This window comes from Staurois parvus, unplaced genomic scaffold (assembly GCF_062004578.1).
Source record: "Staurois parvus isolate SC_StPar_1 unplaced genomic scaffold, SC_StPar_1.0 ptg000388l, whole genome shotgun sequence".
Taxonomy (NCBI): domain Eukaryota; kingdom Metazoa; phylum Chordata; class Amphibia; order Anura; family Ranidae; genus Staurois; species Staurois parvus.
The window spans coordinates 893,279-919,613 of record NW_028318184.1 but is presented as its reverse complement, the minus strand read 5'-3'; the positions used below and the strand labels follow the sequence as shown (position 1 = coordinate 919,613).

Below are 26,335 nucleotides of genomic sequence, written 5' to 3'. Positions count from 1 at the left end.
CCTAAAGTATAGGTAAAAGTTATCATTGTAAAACCTCAAATTAACCAAACACACTCACATGTTTCCGACAATGAGGCTGATTGTGCAACAATAGAGGCTGACGTTTAAAGTGAACGTCCAGAAGCTCCATATACTGTAAGTCCAACTATTTTAGTCATTTTAGATCTTTCTTCTAACAAGGCTTCACCAAACACATTAGCAGGTGCGGTTAGCTGGTTTGCCACTAGGTGGCTCTGTTCCCAATATAGTGTGGTAGAGGGAAATATGTAATTGGGTTTTAGGCCCCTTAAGAGGAATCCTTCCTGCAGCGATGTGGTGGGTGGAGTTAGTGCCCATATAAATGCAGGGAGGGGCCTAGAGAGTTGGGGCATGGGAACCAAGCACCCCAGAGCCATTGGGATGTAGTCAGCTACTGCCAAGGGCCCTTAACAGAGCTGAAGTACCAGATGAGGTAGTTCAACACCCAGAAGGACCAGCTGTAATCACCCTTACTCCTTTATGATCTGAAGAGCACTGTGTGTGGGATACAAAAGACCTTTGACATAGTTACATAGTTAGTCTGGTTGAAAAAAGACACAAATCCATCTAGTTCAACAAATAAAAAAGAAAAAAAAAACTAATTGTATAATCCTATACACACCATCCTATACCCACAGTAGATCCAGATGAAGCCCCCCCCCCCCCCAGCAAAGCATTATCCAATTTACTCTAGCAGGGACAAAAAAATCCTTCCTGATCCTCTAAGAGACAATCTGATATTCCCTGGATCAACGTTACCTATAAATATTAGTATCCAGTTATATTGTGCACATTTAGGAAAGAATCCAGGCCTTTTTAAAAGTAATCTAGTGAGCTGTCCAGAACCAGCTCTAGAGGGAGTCTACTCCACAGCTCTTACTGTGAAAAAGGCTTTTCGTATTTAGAGATTAAATCTCTTTCCTCCAGACATAAAGAGTGCTCCCTCATCGTCTGTGATGACCTCACGGTGAATAACTCTACACCGAGTTCACTATATGGACCACCTATGTATACATTCATGTTGACCATGTCCCCCCTTAATCGCCTCTTCTCAAGAGAGAATAAATTCAGTTCCTCTAATCTTTCCTCATAGCTGAGCTCCTCCATGCCTCTTATCAGTTTGGTTGCCCTTGTCTGTACTTTCTCCAGTTCCCCAATGTTCTTTTTGTGAATTGGTGCCCAAAACTGAACTGTATATTCCAGATGAGGTGTTACTAATGATTTGTAGCGGGGTAGAATCATATTTCTCTCTTTCTCTCTCCGCAGTCTCTACCTTTTTTAATTTGAGAGAGGATTTTGTTCACTTTGGAAACCACAGCTTGGCAATGCATGCCATTATTTAGCTTGTGATCTACCACAACTCCCAGATCCTTCTCTACCATTGATTCCCCCAGTTGTACCCCCCCTAGTATGTATGATGCATGCATATTCTTAGCCACCAAGTGCATCACCTTACATTTATCAACATTAAACCTCATTTGCCACATAGTTGCCCAATTAAACAGTGCATTGAGGTCGGCTTATATATTGGAGACATCCTGTAAGGATGTTATTCCACTGCACAGCTTGGTGTCATCTGCAAAGACTGAAATGGGATTTTTAATCAGAGACCCTATATTGTTTATAAATATATTAAAGAGTAAGGGTCCCAACACTGAACCTTGGGGTACACCACTGACAACCCTAGACCATTCAGAGTATGAATCATCAACCATTACTCGCTGAATACGATCTTTTAGCCAGTTTTCTAACCATTTACATACGGATTTTTCCAAGCCTGTAGACTTTACCTTACACATTAGCCGTGTGTGGGGAACTGTGTAAAACGCTTTAGCAAAATCCAAGTATGCCACACATAGCCACTCCCTTATCTAAGGTTTTGCTTACCTTCTCATAAAAAAAAATCTGAGTTGTTTGACAATGTCTATATTTCATGAATCCATGCTGTCTGTTGCTTAAAATATTTTTTTCCAGCAAGAACTCATCTATGTGGTCTTTTATTAAACTCTTCAGTATCTTCCCAACTATAGAAGTTAAACTAACAGTTCTTTATTTACTTCGGTAAAGACTTTGACCCCTTTTTAAATATAGGCACCACATTGGCCTTACGCCAATCCAGTAGTACTATGCCAGTCATTAACGAGTCCCTAAACATTAGAACCAATGGTTTTGAAATGACAGAGCTCAATTATTTTAGGACCTGTGGGTGTATGCTATCCAGTCCAGGTGCTTTATTCACCTTTATTCTGTCTAAATATTTCTGGACTCTTGACATGAGTATTAGTACACCTGGGAACAAGTGCAACATCTGGGAGTGTGCCCAACAGGGTAGAGCTATAGAATAGGACACAGACAGAGACTGGTATACTAAAGAAAAGCACCTTGTTAACCTCGGTGACATAAGCTGTAGACTTAGTATAAAGGGAGACTGGTCCCAACACTGTGGTGTTTCCAAGGAGGTAAGAAGACTCAACAGACTTTTAAGTTACAGTATGTGTTGGCATTCTGCGGCCAAATGACTGCTCCTGTTTATGGCGTTCTGCACCGTAGAGTCTTTTATGTAAGGGAAGGGTGGTGGTTGTTTGTCACGTTGTCCATGTTTCTCTCCTTGTTGGGTGTCAAGCCAACAAAGCCCTACCCCAAAGATGGGTTCTTCTGTGCTATGCTAGGCACATTGTACAAGGTCTCTCTCTCTACTTCATACATATGGGGTACCTTTACTCAGTGTCATTTTCATCAATACCCTGGGAAAAGGCAGAGGTTGCTGTCAGGGAATACTCAACTTTAGGGCGGGTCTCTACTCTTAGAGATGAAAGTACACCATGTACACTTGTACAACCACTATAATCCAGTTACTCTCGGGTCCCCATGTACATGTACATCTTCCCACTGAAGCTTGCAGTTAGGAAGGCCATGCCAAACACTGACCACAGCCACCTGTTCAGCGTTTTCCCACTACTGGTCCCTGTAGCAGCCTGGAACCCCAGCATGAACATAGCACAGGCTCCAGCATGACTAACTCTTGAACATCCGTACCTCTGTACAGGATGGGGACCTCTGCAGTGCAGTTCCATTATGGTTGCTGTGAGAGAAAGGAGTGCCAACAACATCTCAATTGTGACTAGAGGAAATTTCATCTATAACAGGCACACGTTTCTACAGGCTGCTTGCTAACTGTACCTTCATTGCTTATGGCAACCACACGTGTAACTTGCATTAAGGTGATTCTTAATATGCTGTCTCTTCATTCCCCATGTGCTAGTGACCCAAGCTGTAGACTAAGTGTGTGACAGTGATGGTTACTTGCATTGCACCCCTTTCAAGGACTTCAGACCAAGCAGAAGGTTCAGTTTAATGCTACACTTGAGTTAAAGTGCAACATTAAAAAGTAGACAGAAAGTCCAAAGCAGACAAAACAGTCCAGTAGAACTTCAATTAAATAGTCAACATCCCTAAGTCCTTAGTCCCTACTTCTAACTGGGCTATGTGCTGCCCCAGTGTACCTGCACAGGTCGAGTCCATTTAATCAGTCCATCAGAGGCATTCTCCAGCAGCTGGTGTCTTCGGGGTGAACCCTAAGCTCTAAAGACTTTACATCTTGGTGACTGTGGCATCTATCTGCTCCTCTCGGTTATAGCTCTCCTCTGGGAATCAGGAACAGGCAAGACCACAGAACAAAAGAAGAAACAGAGCCAGGCAATCACACTGATGAGAACCCCCCTTGACTCGGTCCGCTGTCCCTTTTTATATCACAGACCGCAGAACACAAGAAGAAACAGAGCCCAGCATTCACATTGACGAGAAACCCCTCTTGACTCGGTCTACTGTCCCATTTTATATCACAGGCGCAGTGGGTTGAACCCAAGGATCCCACCAAAAAGCTAAACAACTGGGAAAGGCAACCTCTACCTGGGGCAGCATCTATCTAACTACTTTTTACTTGCTTACATGTCAGTATGTTAATGTGATGTTAGATGTCACGGCCATCTTTGAAACATTCCAGTAAAGTGTGGAAAATTCATCACTTGTGTGGACATTCCTTTATCCTTTAATATTAAGGTCTAAGGTCAGGGATGTCACAAGCAGGACTATGGCCAGGTATTGGACACAATATGCTGAAGGATTTCTACCAGCAGGTGAGTTGTCCTATCCAAGAAGAAGCAGAATGGGGACTTGTGCAATCTGGTGCCAACAACCAGGTAATCTCAAACCCCCTTACAAAACCTATGATCCATGATGATACATGAGAGCACAATAAGACTTGAGAGTCTATGATGTGATCTTACAGTTTGAAACCAGACACACAAGAAGAACAACAGCTGACAGGTCATCTTATTTGCAGTGTTTTGGGAATAGTAACTACTGGAGCCATGCCGCTGTTTAGAATGTATACTTCTGACTGCACCCTCTATAGGCTCTTACTGGTCTTTCAAAGGTAGAAAAAGCAGGTTTCCAGCAAACAATCATGTAAAAAGGTGCTGCAGTACCATCTAGACACACATATAAGAGCTTTGTAAAACCCTGAAAACAATGAGCTTCATATTACACATATTAAAGTACTCAAGAGCAAAAATTTAATAGTGCATATTGCTTTTTTGCATTCCTTAGATGTGGTTGCTGCATTAGTTTATTTTTTTTCAGTCTAAGAACATTTTTTAGCAAGTACAGAAGATACCTGTTGATCTTGCCAAAATGCTATGTCCTTGTTGCTGCAAGTGAGCCAAACTTAAAGCACAAGCAATATTTCCTTCTTTATGTAAACCAGTAATACCCTCCATGTAATGGAGATGAAGAGTAGGATACATGTTTAAACCACATTAGATTGTTTGTTGTTTACTATGGTGCACTCCAAGACTGGGAAGTTTTATTGCACTAGTGGGAAAGGAAGGCCCCTGCTGGCTAGATAAGAAGGAAATGCCATGTTTCTTCCTCTTCAGGGAAGGCCAGGATTCTTCTCCCCAGGGCAAGGATAGCTGGAGAACCAGAGTAGTAATGGACTGACTTGTTGTCCCTTGTGTGGTCAGTTGTTCCAAATCAGGCCAGCTAAAGAGTGCAATATGATAGAAAAAACAACTAAGTTGCTAGTTAAGTAATTACCAGGTCTTTCCTAAATCTTTTCCATTTGCACAGGTTTGGGAACAGAGATGGAAAGGCCTTGAAAAAAAAAACTGGAAAAATTGGGAAAAAAAGGTTTTTTTTTTCCAAAGCCGTTTTTTGTTTTTTTTCCATAAAAATTGGAAAAAAAAGAAATGGGAAATATGTTCTTTTACGATGATAGAAGATACATAATATATCTGTGACATAGTATTAAAACTATATAACGTGAAGGCCTTAATTAAAGATTTCTGAGACTTTATGTAAAGTCTTTTTATTGCAAGCTTATTGCAAGTTCTCTCAGTTATAGACAAACAAATCCTGGAATACAATTCAAGTAACACTGTACTTCTCAATGCAGTTCTCATACAAGAAAAAATATGCATTTCTGCCACTAGGGGGAATTGCAGGGGAAAGGCTTCAGTTTAGTTTGTTTGCGGGTTCCATCTTGTACTTCCTATAGTTGGGTGATTGTTCGGATACAGTAGATGACAGTTTCTGTCCTCCTCTCAGGTCTAAATTGATAGGTAAGAGGTTACATTTTCCTGACAAATTAGTTTATCTTTATAAATTCTCCACCACCACAGCATAATGTTTCCTTATAGTCTGGTCAGTAAATTGTTTTTTCTTCTTCTCCTATCAGTAAAATGGTGAGACCAATGTCTAGAGTTTAGAAACATTTTCACAGTGTGATTTCTGCCGAGAGTAAAGCTGCAATGTGACTACCCATATGGAAGAAAAATATATTTGAAATATATTTTATAAATATTCTTCCAAAATATATTGACATATATTTGAAATGCTAAAATTTTGGGCATATTCAATATATTTCAAAATATATTTCAATAAATAAATAAATAATTAAAAAAAGTATATATATATATATATATATATATATATATATATATATAATATATACTGCATGTTGAAATGCGTTTTTATTACAAAATATATGAAAAATATTTTTCAAAATACATTTCAAATGTACTGTATGTCTTTAAAGATACAAATCTATGTTTTTGGAATGCATTTACAAATATATGTAAAAATATATGTTAAAATGACTTTTTTATATGTTAAAAAAAGCTGAAGAATATATTTAAAAAATATATATTTTAAAAAATATTTTTTTAAAATATATTCTTCAGTTTTTGTTTAACATATAAAAAAGTCATTTTAACATATATTTTTACATATATTTGTAAATGCATTCCAAAAATGTAGATTTGTATTTTTAAAGATATATAGTATATTTGAAATGTATTTTTAAAAATATTTTTCATATATTTTGTAATAAAAAATGCATTTCAATATGCAGTATATATATGGAAAGAATATTTTTAAAATATATTTCAAATATAATTTTCTTCCATGTGGGTATTCTTTTCCAAATGCTATAAGGATGACAATACACATCCTTGTATACCAGAGGTGCCCTAAAGACATCATAAATACTTTGTATAATGAAATGATGAGGACCATAATGAAAGTGCAAGTAGCTTTTCCCTCCAGAGCTCTCATTCCAGAAACACTCTTTCTGTTGCATCTGGATCATCATAAATTTTAAAGAGCAAGTTTAGTTTAATTATTAAATAAGGTGTAGTTTTATTCCAAGCATAATACTTTTATATAAATTACATTTCACATTCTCAGTTTAACTGGTTCCCACCCGGCCTATGGTCAGATGGCGGCCGGGCGAGCACCTCGTCCATCCGGGTGGACGCCATATGGAGTCCTTTCAGGCATGCGCAGTTTGCCTGCAAGCAGAGCCCCGCAGCGGCGCGATCTGTCATCGGCTTTGTACCTCGGACATGGCCGATGACAGATCTGTGTACCAGCCCCGTTGCCAGTACCATGTGACCTGCTGTGACCAATCACAGCAGGTCACATGACAGTTGTATACAATGGATGGCTTCCTTTCATGTCATCCATTGTATACAAGTGTTGCTAGCTGTGAATGGTCACAGCGATCACATGCACAAGCTGGGCCAATCACAGCCCAGCTGTGTCATGTGATTAGCTGTGGCCAAATCACAGCTAAGCACAAAACAAACCCTTTATAAATTGATGTCATTCAGGTAAATGCTTGCTTATAGCAAAGTAATTCTTTGCTATAAGCAAATTGTGTAAAAAAAAAAATACTAATCACTTCCCCAAAGTAGTACAATGTTACTATGGTAACATTATACTACTTTGGTCATAGTGAAATATGAAAACAAAACTTAAAAAAAGAGAAAAAAAATTTAATTAAAAATAATAAAATTAAAAAAATTATCAATTTTTTTTTCGTACTGTTACCAGTCAGTGTCCCTGATCACCACCATGCCAGTTATATGATGGCGCTGTACTGCACTGGTGACAGTATGCAAAAAAAAAAAATAGTGAAAATCATTTTTTTTATTTCTTAATTTCCGAAAAATTATGACAAAAAAATGACAACTTCAAAAAACTTGCCATGCCTGTTATGAAATACGTCGGACTGTCTGCTTTGCAAAAAGTGCTCATTTGGAGGATATCTGTACTGTTCTGACATTCTTGGACCTCAAGAAATTAGATTGACCGTCAGTACTTCAGGATTGATCAATATTCAGATCTATACCATAGTTTGTGAACTCTATAACTTTCCTACAGACTAAATAATACATCCTAATTTGGGTTATTTTCACCAAAGACATGTAGTAGAATACATTTTGGCCTAAATTTATGAAGAACAATTATTTATTTGTAAACTTTTATAACAGCAACAAAGAAAACCATGGGTTTTTTTTCAAAATTTTTGGTCTTTTTTTGTTAATTTAGCAAAAAATAAAAACCCCAGTGGTGATTAAATACCACCAAAAGAAAGCTCTAGTTGTGTGAAGAAAATTATAAAATTTTAGTTTCTGTACAATGTTGTATGACCGCGCAATTGTCATTCAAAGTCTGAAACCAGAAAATTAGCCTGGGCAGGAAAGGGGTAAAAGTGCCCGGTATGGAAGTGATTAAAGAAATGCCTTTCAATTTGTAAAGCTACTCCACACTGAATTTTTTTTGGGTTTTACTGATAATTTCCATTTTTTTTTCCTGAAAAAAAAAACGGAAAAAAGTTTTTTCCCATGGTTTCAAAATTTACATTTCTACTTGGGACTGGTGCAAAACATTAAAACACATGTGTATAGCAAATTTGTACACATATGTTAGGTCCAATTTACTTCTCAGCATGTCTTTGGAGTGTAGGAGGAAAGCAACGCAATCACAGGGAGAAAATGCAAACGCCACTTGGAAAGTACCTTAGCTGAGATTCAAACCAAAGAGTAAGTGCTAATCCCTAAACCACAATACTGCCCCATCACATCTATGACGCATTTTATTACTTTTTTGTTTGTGGGTTTAGATCAACTCAAACCCTTTAGATTCCAATATCACCCATGCATCTAGCATTTTCTAAAGAAAAATTCAGCAACGATTGCTTATTTTCTCAGTACAGGTTTTCTTTTAAATATGTATATGTCTTCTAAGCATCTGCATCATCAGGATATAGTCCAGAATGGGCCCCCTCCAAGCTCTTACCTTCTATTAAGGACCGTGTTCCATATATGAGGATTTGGATGTCTTAGTATGGATTGACAGGATTATCTCAATATGTCTCTACAGAGCGGACAGTACAGAAGACATCACAGTGACACCACACTTATTTTAATATTTATTGGATGCAAATCAGTGCTAATTATATGTCAAACTTCATAAGGCTCTCTTAGTTTGCCTGCGATGGGCTGTATCGTGCTGCTTTCTTTACTTTTAGGCTTAAATACAACTGTATACAAACATTTACATGTGGATTTGAATGTCAAAAAACATCTCCACTGGAAGACAGTCTCAGTTCTGGAAAAACTATGTGGTGTAGATTTCAGCTGGAGAGTGAACAGAGTTCTCACTGGTCTGACCCTCCTGTGGTCCACTTTGCAGCATGATTACTGACCAACATTTGTACATTTTTTTCCAATAATGGTTCCCAATGAATAAAGTTACATAGTTACATAGTTAGTCTGGCTGAAAAAAGACAAAAGTCCATCCAGTTCAACCACAGAAAAAATAAAAAGTTATAATCCTATACCCACAGTTGATCCAGAGGAAGGTAAAAAAAACCCAGCAAAGCATGATCCAATGTGCTCCTGCAGGGAAAAAAAATCCTTCCTGATCCCCCAAGAGGCAATCGGATATTCCCTGGATCAACTTTACCTATAAATGTTAGTATCCAGTTATATTCTGTGTATCCAAGAAAGAATCCAGACCTTTTTGAAGCAATCTACTGAGCTGGCCAGAACCAACTCTTGAGGGAGTCTATTCCACATTTTCACAGCTCTCACTGTGAAGAAACCTTTCCATCTTTGGAGACTCTGTCCCAGAATAATAAATCCAGAGAAGACCAAGAAGACTACAGGGCACAGTAGTGACATACAGTAGGTGTCAGCAGTAGAAACCACAGTGCTCAGCATTAAACACAGGAGATCGACACTCCCAGGAGTGTTGGATTCTGTAGAGCCCTCGGGGAAAGATTCAGAGTGGTGTTCGGTGATTTAAGCAGCAGTGAAAATAAGTATTTTGGTCCTTTTTTTTTTCATTCTTCTTTCCAAAGAAATGCTTTCCCTTTTTTTTTTTTATCAGTAGTATACCCATGATTTATTTTTAGTAACAGGGTCCCTTTAAAGGGAAAAAAATCATGTATTTTAAATGCTTGCTTGCAGAATTTTTGTTTTCTATTAATGATTTTTATATTGACTTGCAATGTGCCTTCGACTTGGCAAGCAAAAAACAGAAAGTGTCAACACCAGGGGCGGACTGACCATTTGGAAACTCGGGCACTGCCCGAGGGCCCGGGGTCAGTAGGGGGCCCCATGAGATGCCCCTGGTACCTTTTTCATAGGCTTTTTTGAGTTTAGGCAAGGACACAGGGGCCCCATGAACCCCTATTGCCCGGGGGCCCCATGAGTTGTCAGTCCGCCCTTGGTCAACACCCTAATACTCCCTCCCTGCAATTATAGCTTCTCCTCTCCTGGAAGTGTCTAAATTACCATCTGTGCTGGACCAGCTCCTTCATTCCTTTCCTTAGCTCTCTACATCAACTTTTATGTAGCAAGAGGAGGAGAAGCAATGGGGTATACTATGTATAAAGTGTTAGTTGAGTAACAGTTCTGCTGGGGCTGCTGACATCCATCCAAGATGATGGCACCCAGCAGCAGTCTCAGGGATTTTGGATTTCTACATAAGGGAAGATTTTACATGTAAATAAAATGAATAAAAAACAGGGGTTGGACAAAAATACGGAAACACTACATGATTTGCAGGTTTGAAAGTGACGACATGTTTCACGTTGAAAGTGGAAGTGATTCTTTTGCTTCCGCTGTGTGATGAAACACCTAGCAAACAGGTGAGAAACCTCACTTTCATCATTCACTGCATGTGCTGCTAGAAATACAGAGTCATGTCAGAGTTCTAAAGAGGACAAATTGTTGGTGCCTCTTAGCTGGTGCCTCTGTGACTGAAATTGCCAGTTTATTCACTAGGTACAGTATCAAAGGTTATGACGGCACATACAGTTCCTGGGAAAACATTGCCTGATAAGCATAAGTGCGGTCGACACGGTCAACTGACCGAAAAACACAAAAGGACATTGCGCAGGACTGTGACCTGGAATAAGAAAACAACTGCTGCAAAAGTGACCGCAGAGCTCAATCTCAGTCTTCCAAAGCCCATGTCCTCAAAAACAGTGCGGAGGGAGCTCCATAAGCAAAACATTCACAGGTGAGCTTCAATTGCCAAACCACTAGTAATCGATTTTAATGCTCAGAAGAGGAGACAGTGGCTCAACACCCATAAATTGTGGACTATCGATCAATAGAAGACTGTTATATGGTCCAGTGAATCGAGCTTCACACTGTTCACAACCACCGGACGTGTTTACCATCCCAAGAACTGTCTTGTGCCAATGGTAAAGCATGGTGGCGGCGCAATTATGGTTTTGGCAGCCATATCTTGGTATTCTGCAGGGCCTACCATCACCTTGAAAGTAGAGTCAGTGCCAGCGAATATGTAATAATTTTGGACAACCATGTGTACCCCATGGTGTAGACATTGATTCCCAAAGACAGGGACATTTACCAGGATGATAATGCTCCGATTCACACAGCTGGTGTTGTCACATCATGGTTTGACAAGCATGCAGATGAATTCTCGTACCTTCCCTGGGTGCCACAGTCAGCAGACCTCAATATTCTAGAGCCACTATGGTCAATCCTCACTGGATTTGATTGACTACACTATTATACCTTGAGTAAATTACATTGGAGAAGAGAAGAGGTATAGCATACAGCCAGTATGTTTTATATGTATAGCAAAATAAAATTTTGATTGTTTTTATGGTAACCATACATGCTTCAATTTTATTATCTAGTCAATGTAAAATATGATCAAAATGATCGAATCTGCAAACAATAGAATAGCCATAGCTTCCCTTCCAATCGATTTAGACTTGAATTAGATCAAATTCAATCAAATTGATTCAAATGGCCAAATACAATTGAATTTTGATAAGATTAAGACATTACATGGTGGAAGCACAGATGGAATCAATAATATTATCATATCTCATGGTGACCACACATATGGAGATAAATGATCAATTTATTTTCCAATTGTTATCTTCCGAAAGGAATAATTGATCTGTAATCAACAACTCATTCGATCAATGTGCCACATATGGGGAAAGTGGATTTCAATCAATATACACCTCCTCCCTTGGTCACTTGATAAACTCCCATGGTTTTAAGTACCATCTCTATGCTGATGACACACAAATCTATCTTTCTACTCCTCACCTCACCCCTTCAGTCTCCTCCCACATTACTAACCTACTAAGTGACATATCGGCATGGATGTCACTCCACTTCCTCAAACTCAATCTTTCCAAAACGGAGCTCTTAGTATTCCCTCCAGCCCGTGCCCCCTCCCCTGACTTCTCCATCAAGACCAATAATACAACCATCAGTCCCTCCCCTCATGCCAGGGTACTAGGTGTAATCCTAGACTCCCATCTGTCCTTCCAGTCACAAATCCAATCGCTGTCCAAATCTTGTAGACTTCACCTCTGCAACATCTCCAAGATACGCCCGTTCCTAACCTCGGAAACCACTAAGCAACTTATTCACTCCATTGTTATCTCACGCCTTGACTATTGTAACTCCCTCCTCATTGGCCTACCTCATCGCAGGCTATCCCCTCTTCAGTCTATCATGAATGCTGCTGCCAGACTCATCCACCTTACTAACCGTTCTGTATCTGCCAACCCTCTCTGCCAATCCTTCCACTGGCTTCCCATTGCCCAACGGATAAAATTCAAAACATTAACAATAACATATAAAGCCATTTATAACTCTGCCCCAAATTACATCACCAATCTTGTCTCCAAATATCACAAAAACCATCCTCTCCGCTCCTCACACGACCTCCTGCTTTCTAGCTCCCTTGTCTCCTTCTCCCATGCTCGTCTCCAGGACTTATCCAGAGCTTGCCCCATCCTCTGGAATCCTCTACTCCAATTCATCAGACTATTGCCTAATCTGCTCACTTTTAGGTGATCTCTGAAAACCTATCTCTTCAGGGAAGCCTATACTGCCCTCAGCTAATAATGGAATCTTCTACTCCTCCTACCAGTCCATCTCCCACAGTTCTTACGTTTTGTACCACTAGCCCCTCCCTCTTAGATTGTAAGCTGTAAGGAGCAGGGCCCTCCTAACCCTCTTGTATTGAACTGTATTGTTGCTATATTGTCTCCCGTTATATTGTAAAGCACTGAGCAAACTGTTGGCGCTATATATATCCTGAATAATAATAATAATAGTTAAGATACATTCGTAACCTACAACGAATCTCTATTTCATCATGCAATCTCATAATCTGATCTCTCAAAATACAATCATATTCATGAACAATATATCTCAGTGCTACCGATTTGATGCAAAATGATCAATAATCTTCTGCTCTGGCCAATCAACTTAATATTATTAAATGTGATAGAAACAGAGTCTAAATTGATCACAAGGGAAGTTATGGCAATTCAATACTTTGTGAATTTATTTGCTTTGATTGAATTTCAAATCGATAGGGTAATAAAATTGAGGAGTGTGTGGCCATCCTTAACTATTGATTGAATACTTCCCCCATGTGTGGCATATGGATCAAATGAATTGTTGACTATGGATTGATTATCCCTGTTGGTAGAGATCAATCAAAAAAGAAACCGATCATTTTTCAGTGCGTGTATGACAACCATTAGTTGTATACAGATAAACAATAAAAATGGTACATGTCACATACATTCTATTGCTTCTAGCCACAATATGTATCCTCTAGGAGAACAGTGTTATCATTACTCCTCCATTTGCATAATAAAATACTATATACAAAATAATATTCCTTCTCTTAAAGAAGAACCATTAAAAATACAGAGGCAGGATTTTTTTCTTATTTGATAAATGTTTATTGGAACAATATTTGTTTTTTGTTTTTTTCATTTTAGATAGAGTGGTGAGGGGTCAGAACCACTGTCAGGTTTTTATTACTGTCTGCATCCCCTTTAGGGACACTCAATCTAACCAAGCTGATCACCAATGTCATCAGGAATTAAAAGTGAGGGTGAATCCAATATGCTGTTGTCCCTGGAACAGGAGTAGAGGATAAATATTCCAATGGGGACACTTGTTCCCATGATAACTGTCTAAGAGTGGATTTCCTTCACATTGGAAATACATTTTCTTACTTCCTATTGAGGAACCTACAAGTCAGGAAGTTAAGGGAAATCTCCGTAATGGGCTTTAGATATACAGTACTTTAAATGTTATTTCCAACAAAGTAGGTAATGTGCATGCAAATTATCTGGCAGGTGATTGGAACAGAATAAACAATTAAACAGACCTCTGGGATGCTACAACCACTGTATGTATATATAAGGATTTTCCTATGTCATTAGACTTCTGAGCAATGTTAAAATGATTTTGCAGATTTCAACCAGTGCACATGCTGTAAGAGCACATTTGGGACGGAGGTGGGAAAGACTGTAATGGCATACAGTTTTTTACATTTAGTGATTGGAGGTGGGGTTGGAGGATATCAAGTAGAGAGGCGGTGGGAGAGAGGTACAATGAGGAGGTAATAGAGAGAAATGCAAAAAGGGGGGGGGGGGGGTTGGAGGATATTGAGCAGAGAGGAAGTGAGAGAGGAAAATTAGGAGGAAATAGAGAGAAATTTAAAAAGGGGGGAGGGGTGGATGATATCAAGTAGAGAAGAAGTGAGAGAGAGGTGCAATGAGGAGGTAATAGAGGGAAATGAAAAAAGGGGGGGGGGGAGTTGGAGGATATCAAGCAGAGAGGAAGTGGGAAAAAGGTACAACAGGGAGGTAATAGAGAGAAATGGAAAAAAAAGGGTGAGGGAGGTTGGAGGATATTCGGTAGAGAGGAAGTGGGAGAGAGGGACAATGGGGAGGTAATAGAGAAAAAAGAAAAAAAAAGGCGAGGGAGTTGGAGGATATCAAGCAGAGAGGAAGTGAGAGAGGTAAAATTAGGAGGAAATAGAGAGAAATGAAAAAAGGGGGGAGGGGTGGATGATATCATGTAGAGAAGAAGTGAGAGAGAGGTGCAATGGGGAGGTAATAGGGAGAAATGGAAAAAAAAGGGTGAGGGAGGTTGGAGGATATTCGGTAGAGAGGAAGTGGGAGAGAGGTACAATGGGGAGGTAATAGAGAGAAATGAAAAAAAAAGGCAGGGGAGTTGGAGGATATCAAGCAGAGAGGAAGTGAGAGAGGTAAAATTAGGAGGAAATAGAGAGAAATGAAAAAAGGGGGGAGGGGTGGATGATATCAAGTAGAGAAGAAGTGAGAGAGAGGTGCAATGAGGAGGTAATAGAGAAAAATTAAAAAAAAGGGGGGGGGGGGGTTTGGAGGATATCAAGCAGAGAGGAAGTGGGGAAAAAAGGTACAACAGGGAGGTAATAGAGAGAAATGGGAAAAAAATGGTGAGGGAGGTTGGATGATATTTGGTAGAGAGAAAGTGGGAGAGAGGTACAACGGGGAGGTAATAGAGAGAAATGAAAAAAAAGGGGGGGGGGGGTTGGAGGATATTTAGTAGAGAGTAATTGGGAAAGAGGTACAATGGGGAAGTAATAGAGGGAAATTTAAAAAAAAAAGGGGGGGGGGTTGGAGGATATCAAGTAGAGAGGAAGTGGGAGAGAGGTGCAATGGGGAGGTAATAGACAGAAATTAAAAATGAAATTCCTATTGCAGATGATGTCCAAAATCTGACTTGTATCTTATTGCAGTCTCCTGGGAAAATCAGTGAACCAATCACACTAGCAGGAAATGATATTTCTGGGGGGTGTTCTGTACACCACCTCTGTACAGAACGCCTCCAGGTTACCATATTGCATTGAATTTCACAGCACATTACAGTACTGCAGACTGAAAAGGAAAGGTAGTTTTTAATACCATTCAATTACAATATGCCCCAACCAGTGTTTAAAATACTAGAGCAGCTCTGCTTGCAATAAAAACTTCCTCTCAAATGCTGTCTCCCATTCCATTGCTGGATGTCTTCAGTCTTCCAGGTTCATCAATGCCCAGCATAATTCAACTGGGAAGGCAGAGGACCAATGCCCCTCGGGGGTGTCACTATGACATCCTACACTCACAGAGTGGCATCCCGATCTCTACATCATCGAGGACCGCACAGTTCCAGGAGAGGATATATAAAAGAAGAGGATCCTGAGTGTCATGTTCAGTCCAGAAACATCCTCACTATCCTTTTTATCTATGATTCTTTTCTTGAGTCAATTAGACATCTCCACATGTTGCGGGAGATAACTGATTTTGGCTTCAAGTCCTATGCAGAGCTCCTGGGAAAATACTGAGACAATGAATATGTTGTTTTTTTTACATACTGGCGTAATAACAGCCCTTTACCCAAAATAGCTTAAATGCACCTATTTCCACAATTGAATCACAAAGTATATCAGAGCACATGACTTCCACATAATGAAAGGTTGAAAAACTGTTGGTTGCCTCTCTTCACTCATGGGTGCAGAACGTTTCCATGTCCGGTCTCCATAATGTCAATGTCACACTATACAGACACTTTTTATGTGAGCACTGCGTATGAACTTCCCGTAGTCTCACTTGATTCTGGAGCTGTGGAGAAATTGTAGGCAGCTAAAACAAAACAAAAATGAGAATGTTGAAGCATGAAATATATCATCAAAAAGAATCTGTCACAAAGAAAAATAAATTGGGGGGTGGACTCATTCCAAACTCGAATTCTCTCAAAAGGAACTTAGTTAAAGCTGGACTGCACTGCTCCTCTCCTGTCACTGAAAACATTTAGGGCCAGTTCACACCACATGCAGTCCAGGGCATTTTTTCTACATCATTGATAGTAGGTTACGTGATTTCTAATGGCATCGTTCACACCAGTGCGGACAGTTCCAGAAAAAAAAAGTAGAACATGCTGCATTTTTTTCTGCACTGAACTGTACTGGAAACAGGGGCAGACTGACAACTCATGGGGCTCCTGGGCAATAAGGGATAATGGGGCCCCTTTGTCCTTGCCAAAACTCAAAAAAACCTATGAAAAAGGTACCAGGAACATCTCATGGGGCCCCCTACTGACCCCGGGCCCTCGAGCAGTGCCCGAGTTTCCAAATAGTCAGTCCTCCCCTGACTGGAAAGCAGTAAAATGCACCAAAACGGACTTAAATGCACCAAAAACGCACCAGAACACACATGTTCTTATTTAAGTTGAAGAAAAAGTCAAGGGAAAAATGAAAGGGAAAAACGCACTGGATCACGTTAAAAACACACGTACAGAAACACACCTGGAACAAATCCAAACTGCATTTCTATGGTGTGAACCGGCCCATTTGAATTTGATGCACACTGTGAGTTTCTGACACTGTGTATTACTAAGTGCAGCAAGTCAGACCGAGCCAACCTCAATTCCAGGCAGAAGCACATCCAACGTCATCTAGCAACTTCCTTCTCAACTTAATTGTCCCCGGCCCACCCCTTTCGTTCATTGGATTTCAGTTCTTTTATTTATGGAGGCTCAGCATCATTACCCAGGGCAATCTGCTGTTGTCAGGAAGCTACGTAAAGCCCCTCCCACATCCATGCATGCATTGCATAGAGATACACGGAGACCCAGTGATGGCTGAGCTGAGCTGCTGATTTACTGTTGGGGTGGGAGTGTTGAGGGAGCTAAGCAGCTAAGATACTGCTGGAAGGGGGACTCAGGGGAAAATGAGTTGCTGAAAGAACCCTGATTAACCACTTGCCTACTGGGCACTTATAACCCCTGTCGCACTTTGAATGACAATTGCACGGTCATGCAACATTGTACCCATATGAAATTTGTATCATTTTATTCACACAAATAGAGCTTTCTGTTGGTGGTATTTCATCACCACTGGGTGTTTTATTTTTTTGCACTATAAACAAAAAAAAATTTGAAAAACAAAGTTTTTCTTTGTTTCTATTAAAAAAATTTGCAAACAGGTAGTTTTTCTCCTTCACTGACGTGCGTTGATGAGGCTGCACTGATAGGCAGCACTTATGGGCGCTGATAGGCACTGATAGGCTGCACTGAGGAGGTGGCACTGATGAGGCGGCACTGCTGGGCATTGATGTGGAGACACTGATGATGCTGCACTGATATGCAGCAATGATGGGCACTGATGGGCGACACTGATGGGCAGCGCTGACTGACGGCACTGACTGACAGCCCTGACTGGCAGCACTGACTGGTGGCACTGACTGACGGCACTGGTGGGCACTGATGGGCAGCACTGCTGTCCACCAATGGGCGCAACTACTGCTGGGAACTGATGGGTGGCACTGGGGGGTGGCACTGCTGGGCACTGGTGGGAGGGACTGCTGGGCGCACTGCAGGGCACTGATCATCAGGGCACTGATGATCAGTGCTGATCTGCTGTGTGACAGCTGCCAGTTATCAGCAGTACTTTCCTCATGCTGTGACGATAACCAGCAACTGTATTTGCTCCCTGATCTGCTGTGTCAATGGACACAGCAGACTACGTGGTAAAAGGCTGCTGTGATTGGCTTTTTACCTCATAACGCGATCAGCTGTGTCAGTAGGACATCGATCACGGTGATCGACGGGTGCGCACCACTGGGGGAGCGAGGGAGGGTGCGTTCTGGGAGGGCGTTATATGACGCCCTCCCAGAACTGGGTGACCGCGCTGTAGCTTTCATTCGGTTATAGCGCGATTACCAAGCAGTTAAGCACTAAAGCTCTGGAAGATTTTACCCCCTTCATGACTAGGCCATTTTGTGCTTTATCAGCACTGCATTACTATAACTGGAGCTTGCACGGACATGCTGTACCCAAATGAAGTTTATATTATTTTGTTCCACACAAATAGAGCTTTCTTTTGTAGGTATTTGATCACCGCTAGGTTTTTTATTTGTTACTATATAAATGAAAAAAGATTAACATTTTGAAAAAAAACAATATTTTTAAGTTTATTTTCTAAAAAAAATACCCAATAAAAAAATTTAATTTCTTCATAAATTTAGGCCAAATTGTTTTCTGCTACATGTCTTTGGTAAAAAAAAAAATCGCAGTAAGTGTATATTAATTGGTTTGTGTGATAGTTATAGCACCTCCAATGATGGTATATATACTAGAATTTTTTTTATACTAGTATTGGCGGCGATCAGTGAATTATAGCGGTACTGTGATAGTGCGGCAGACAATATGGCACTGAAACTTGTTGGGAACTGATTGAGGACACTGACATCTCCAGTGACATTAATACAGTGATCAGTGCTAATAATATAATGTCACTGGCTGGGAAGGGGTTAACATGTACAAGCAATTCGAAGGGTTAATTGTGTGCCTAACAATGTGGTGTTATCACTAAGGGCTCGTTCACACTAGGCTGTTTTGCCAACGCTTGCCAAACGCCCCTATAGCTTTTGGCAAGCGTTGGTCCGGCGTTTGCGGAGCGTTATTAACGCTCGGCAAACGCTCCGCAAACGCCGCATGCGCGGTTTAGCGGCGGTTGCTAGGCGTTTGCCGAGCGTTAATAACGCCCCACAAACGCCTATAATGCAGTTTGAGTGGTGTTACCGCTCCGCAAACGCTCCGCAACCGCATCGCAACCGCACCGCAAACGCCGGCCGGGCGTTTGCGGAGCGGCACCATAGACGAGAATAGGAGGCTTCAAAGCCTCCTGACTCGTCCAGAGGCGTCCGTTTTGCCGCGACGCGACGCAAACGCTCCCGTTAGAACAGCACCACGCGCTGTAATGTGCAGAATTGGCAGAGGTGTTTGGGAAGCGGTAAAAACGCTTACCAAACGCCTCTCTGCCGCCTGCACACAAGGCTAGTGTGAACGTAGCCTTAGGAATGTGTTGTTTTTTTCTCCCTGCTGTGCACATCACTGCTGTCTGTAGAGAGCCCTGTATTGTATACCAACACAGGGCTCTCTTCTGTCATTTGCTCAGCCATCAGGGGGTCCAGGCCATAAATCACTGGCTTTGACCTGCTGATCAGCATGTGCTGGAGAGAATGGTAGCACAGCTGGGGTGGTGGGCCTGTGTGTGCCCCCTACCCAGAAGAGTCAGATCACGTACATGTATGTGACCTGGTGCAAGGGGGCCGCTCTGCCGCAGTATATCTGTGGTAGGTAGTCACCAACTGGTTAATGTAATACTGGAAGTGATTGTCTGGCTTTCCATTCTGTCCCAGTTGGCAGGCTGGTTTCTCATTTAAGTGGATGAAGGCATGTCGTATAGGCTGTATGCCCCAGTGTAGCTTGGAAGATTGCTGAAGATTTCAGCCAGAGGCTGTGCTCCACTGGGCAGGCTGCACAGAGAGGCTCTTCAGACAGTGAGGTTATAGTAAAGTGTTAGCATGCTGTTTATACAGACATAGGTGCAACTGCCATTCTCATATATTAGGTACTACTAGGAGGTGGAACTATGTGGTTATGAAGTCATTTCCTGTCTTTTTGTTTCTGTTGTTTTCCAATAAATAAAGAAGGGCTCGGCCATGTGTCCAGCAACACATTGACAAGAGTCAAATTTGCAGCAACTTTTCAGCAGAAAGTTCATCTTCAAAGTTCTAGTGAGATGACAGGGGGAGAAGAGGATAAAAGTACTAAAAGCTACAGGAGCCTTGGTTTCACCCATGCTACTGACTTCCAAACCCTACTGAAAGAACATGAATGCAGTAATACTGTACATTACACCATACACACCATTGTTGCCATAACGCTTTTTCAGGAAGTGGCTTTTCCTTGGCTTTGGCCTTGACCTTGACCTTGATGGTTCTGAAGAATCCGTAGACGTCTGTGAATAGAAAATGATTTGCTCATAATTTTGAACAATCTAAACCGTTATAGAGTACTAGGTGCTGCTAGCTCTAGTTGTGGCAAAATATACAAATGTGATTGCTAGTGAGAGGCATTAAGACATACTAACCAATTTTAAACAAGGAATTGATTTTTGAAACTAAATAAAAGTAGAATGTGGCCATTAGCATGGCTTCATAGAGTTCTTTAAAACTCTCCAATATACTGCTGATAATTATAGTACAACAAATACTGTTTGTTATCTAAAGTGAATTGGTTAACCATTTGGTGCTTAGGAGCAAGAACCTGCTGTTGCCTTTGTTAGCCTCTTCTGTGCACCCCTATAATCCTGGCTTCACACTTGATACCAAGGGTTTGACCAGCCTGACCCCAGTCCACCTGCAATGTTCCTGGACAGGTTCCTGCATATACTGCCTACCATTATACCATCCATACCTTCCACACCTCACAAACATTCTCTGGCAGTGAATCAATCATCATCATTTAAAACACATACACCAGGAAGATTTACAGTAGCTGCAGTGAATGTTTGTCGATTGTCAAATTTACCGCTTAAGGCCTCATTCACACAGCTGTACCGCTCTGTATGCTTGTGCAAAGAGGCCGTGTTCACCCATGTGGAATGCACAGGCTGACTGTTTAAATCAGTGTTTCTCAACCTTTTTGCAGTAAAGGCACCCTTTAAAATTATGGACAGTCCCGAGGCACCCTTTAAAATTATGGACAATCTTGAGGCACCCCATTCTAAAGTAGGGTGCCTCAAGACTGTACATAATTTTAAAAGGGCACCCCATTCTTAAATGTCAAAAACTATTCTAATAGTTTTATAGAATGCAGCAACATCCACACATGTAAGAACACCCAACATTAGAGGTGATTTATTCTTCCAAAGTAAATACACTTTTGCACACTAATACTGACTAGTATCCCAGTATTTCTCTTCTTCAGTTTTTCTCCATCACTGAGCTAATGTGACCTCAGCACTGATGGAGAGGGGCAGGGGAGGGTCAACCTAGGATGCTGTACAGGCAGCTGACATCCTCCTTATCAACTGATGAAGGTAGTAATGGTAGTAATGGTGCACAATGGAAACCTGTGGCTTTGTGTAACTAAAAGGCAGACTTGTCCACCCACTGACTTGTATACACGTTTTGGGCAATTTTCAGAGATTTTGTCAAGGCATCCCATGATGAACTGTTGCCAACAGCAAAGAGAGGCACCAAAGTCCTGATCCCAGAACATAAGCTTGGTAATATTTTGACACATTGCGCTAAAGAACTAAGAATGTAGATAATTGTTTTAAAGTATTGTTTTAAATGTACTGTAAGGCCACAACGTAGGTTTCAACCCTGTTTATGTTCACTCCTAACGTATTAAGGGGTTCACTTACCTGCACCCTGGACCTGAGTGTTCTCCAGTAGGAAGAAGATATGCTGCTACGTACTGCCTTCCGTACCTAAGTAGAGTTGAACATTATTTTACATCAGAGCAATAATGTTTTAACATTTTTGCATTATTTTATCAACTAAAGTAGGCAAAGCTGAGAATGCACCAAAAACCATCAATAATGCTATACGTATTGTTGGTTTTTACTGCTGATGGACTTGGCTCAGCTGGTAATGGCTGGAGGCTAAAGAGAATGTGTTACGATGCAAGATGTCTATGTGAAATAAAGCACTGGTGAAATGCAGAAATCTGCAAGATACATCCGTTAAGCCACAGGATGTCTTAAACAATGTGGAAACAGCCTAGCTGAACTAATAGAAGTTAGAGTGTTAATGCGTTGGAGTGCCATTTATCCTTAATGCACCTATACCCATGCAATAACACACAGTAAAATGGGCGTGTTATTGCAAATGTCTGGATGGGCCCTTATAAAAATATCAGAACATTATCCAAATTATCTTTTTAATTGTCGGCTTAAACATATTTCAGTAATGGTATGCGTGCAATATTATATATATATGCCCATTTGTAACATGCTCAGTTTAATACATACATTATATATAATATGTATAAAATGTATATATTACTGGTGAAATGAAAATTCTGGACTGAAAATTCAGAATGCACTTGGCCGAAAACCAAAACGCAGTTTTTTTTTTAAATATATTTTTTATATATAATTGTATTATATTCAACTTTAAATGGATATGAATGTAAAAAATACAAACCAGTAACGTAAAATAACTTTTATGTAAAGTAATACATAAAACTTGGACAGAAAATAAAATGAAATATATATAAAATGTAAAAAAATTAAATAGAGGCATTTTTGCATTGAAGTCAATAGGAGTTTTTGCTTTGAGATCAATGGAACACGATTTTACATTGAAGTCATTAGGGGGTGTTTTTGCATCGACGTCAATATGGGGAGTTTTTGCATCAAAGTCAATAGGACACATTTATGCATTGAAGTCAACGGGAAGCGTTTTTGCTTTGAAGTCAATGGGACGTGATTTTGCTTTGAAGTCAATTATCATTTTTGACTCATGATATCATTATTGACTCATGATATCAGACAGTTTGCATGTCATTCACAAACACATATAAACTAAACAGTCACAAGTTTGTAGACACCTGACCATCACACCCACAAGTCTGTAGATTCCTGACCATCACAAATGCTCTTTAGTCTGAATATTAATGCCCATAATTTTGGCAATGTCCAACAAGATCATACACACTATATAGCCACAAGTTTGTAGACACCTGACCATCAAACTTAGATAAACGTGTTGGTCATCTCATACCAAACTCATGGGCATTAATATAGAGTTGCTCTCCCTTTGTGGCTATAACACCCTCCACTCTACTGTGAAGACTTCCATAAGATTTTTAAATGTGTCTGTGGGAATTTGGGCCCATTTAGCTAAAAGAGCATATGTAAGGTCAGGTATTGATTTTGGATTAGAAGACTGGCTCACAATTAGCTTTCCAATTCATCTTAAATTCTGGTAGGTTGAGGTCAGGGCTCCATGCAGTTGACTCAACCTTCTCCACACTAGACTTGTAGGGGTAGCAAGGGGGGGGGGTCTTATTGGGTTCTTCTGGGCTACAATAGGCACTGTGGACAAGATCACTTGCCCTGCACATCTATGCTGTGTCACGCTCATCAATTCCCCAAGACAAGGCGGGCCCTTCTCCCTTTTTCTTGTGATCCGTACCCCTGTCCCTGTTATAATAACACAGGGTCAGTGGGCCGGACCCACAAAAGCCCGCAAATGTAGCCCCGGGAAGGTGGCAAAAATGTTAACCCCTTCCCCCTGGCTGGAGCCATAACTCAGTAACCTACAGTAGGCAACCTGCCTACACACTAGTCAAACCATATCTTTAAGCAACTGGCTTAGTACACAGGGTCTCAGTCATGCTGAAAAAAAGAGCCTTCCCCGTATTTTGAAGGTTTAAAGCTCAAAACTGCCTAAAGTATCTTTGTATGCTGTATCATGAACAGTACCCTTCACTGGAAACACCTGAACTCTATAATTTAGAGGGGTTTCCACATAATTTTGGTCATATAGTACAGTGTTTCTCAACCTTTTTGCAGTCAAGGCACCCTTTAAAATTAAGGACAGTCCCGAGGCACCCTTTAAAATTATGGACAGTCTTCAAGAACCCCATTCTAAAATGGGGTGCTCAAGACTGTCCATAATTTTAAAAGGGCACCCCATTCTAAAATGTGAAACTATTATAAAAGCTTTATATAACACAGCAACATCCACACATATAGGATACCCAACATTAGAAGTGATTTATTCTTCCAAAGCAAATACACTGGCACTGACTAGTATTCCAGTGTTTCTCTTCTCCCTCAGTTTTTCTCCATCACTGAGCTATTGTGACCCTAGCACTGATGGAGAGGGGTATGAGAGGGTCAAACTAGGATGCCGTGCAGGCAGCTGACATCTTCCTTATCAACTGATGATGTCATTGGTTGTCAGGATGCCAGCAGCTAGAAGGTCATAATGGTGCACAATGAAAACCTGTGGCTTTGTGTAACTAAAAGGCAGGCTTGTTCCACCCGCTGACCTGTATACAAGTTTTGGGCAATTTTTAGACATTTTGCCAAGGCACCCCTGAAGAAACCTCAAGGCACCCCAGGGTGCCTGGGCACCCTAGTTGAGAAAGGCTGATATAGTATATAATCCTTCCCTGCAGGTTTGCTGTAAAATGCTGGTAATGCTGAGATCTTATATATATTTTTACTTATAATAGGATATCACTTACCTTTTGATCCAGCAGCACCGTCGATATCAAAATAAATAAACCCTAGATCAAAAACATTACAAGTCAGCTTTCCGTATTGAGTGTTTTAGTAAAAAACAAAGGTCACACAGGACGGCTTGCAAAAATTTGAATATTCATTCATGGAAGCATATAGCCAGTTTGTATATATTGCATTTATTATGTTCAGGTTTTGAGATGTTTTTTTATTTTAGTCTGCTAAATATACTGTACAGTATAATGCTTCAACAGAAAATTTGGCTATTCCAGTCAGCAGGTGAAGCTCTTGGCTCCTTTTCACAAATTCACAAGTCTAATCTTACAGCGGTATTAAACTCAAAAACAAAAATGTAATATATTGCAGCTTACAATCATTAGATGTAATGGCTGCATTCAGTTTTTTTTTGTTTTTTTTCCTTCCGTTTTTCCCCTGGTGATCTGGCCAGTAACATACTTCTCGTATTATAGAGTGCCTTCACTCTGGATGAAGGAGCACAGGGGGCACCTCTGGAAAGCATAATTGTTAATTTTGGGGGGAGGGGAGTGTTAGAAATACTAGCAGATTTAGATACACTACCAAATTTAAGCCAAACTCTAGCTAACACTTTATAAGCAGTTAGAGCAAACATTTTTTTCCTTTTCTGATAATTTGTTTGCAAAAATAAATAAAAGCTAATCATTGCAAGCACCACTGACAGTGGTAAGTGGTTTATCTCAACCCTGTAACTGCTACATCTGCAGGAGAGCTTGTTATTTTGAAAAACAACACATTGGCCAGATTACCAGAAGAAAGACTAAAAAAGAAAACTAATGCAGCCATCACATCTAAAACTTGGTAAGCTGCAATATAAGAATTGCTTGCTTTTGGATTTAATACTGCTTTAAAGGCAAAATTCACCTTTGAAGCATTCTACACGTTACACCTCTTATAAAATTTGGCAAATAAATAATTTTTCTTCATAAATTTAAGCCAAAATGTATTCTTCTACTTAAACTAACCCAAAACAGTGTATATTTTTAAGTCTGTGTGAAAGCTATAGAGTCTACAAACTATGGGATATATATCTGAAAATTGATCAGTTGAGACCCTAAAATGCTGGACGTTGGTATGGTGTATGGCGGTGGTCAGGATGCTGGTATGGGGTATGGCGGCGATCAGGATGCTGGTATAGGGTATGACGGTGATCAGGATGCTGGTATTATTATTATTATTATTGTACAGTATTTATAAAGCGCCAATAGTTCGCTCAGCGCTCTACATTACAAAGGGGGACAGAACATGTGACAGAACAATACCAATACAATGCAACACATGAGGGGATCGAGGACCCTGCTCTTTCGAGCTTACAATCTAGGAGGGAGGGGGTGGTGGCACGTGAGGAGATAGCTGTGGGGGATGGAGTGGTAGGAAGAGTGGAGGAGGTCGGCAAGTTAGCAGGGGGTGGGGTAGGCTTCCCTGAAGAGATGGGTTTTCAGGGTGCGCCTAAAGGAGAGGAGAGTAGGTGATAATCTGATGGGTTGGGGCAGGGAGTTCCAGAGGATGGGTGGCACCCTGGAGAAGTCCTGGAGGCGGGCATGGGAGG

At 40.6% G+C, this 26,335-nt stretch overlaps 1 protein-coding gene across 1 annotated transcript in view; it reads right to left on the bottom strand.

Moving 5' to 3' along the window:
* Positions 1-13,603: 13,603 nt before the first annotated feature.
* The window catches only part of LOC149455747 (adhesion G protein-coupled receptor F5-like), a 71,055-nt gene continuing 58,323 nt past the window's right edge, over positions 13,604-26,335 (bottom strand). Inside the window, exons 10-13 of the mRNA XM_089685893.1 lie at positions 24,756-24,797; positions 21,919-21,984; positions 20,415-20,505; positions 13,604-16,345 (exon numbers count right to left, since the gene is read on the bottom strand). Coding sequence (XP_089542019.1) covers positions 16,275-16,345; positions 20,415-20,505; positions 21,919-21,984; positions 24,756-24,797 — 270 coding nt within the window. The 3' untranslated portion in view covers positions 13,604-16,274. The remainder of the gene's footprint in view (positions 16,346-20,414; positions 20,506-21,918; positions 21,985-24,755; positions 24,798-26,335) is intronic.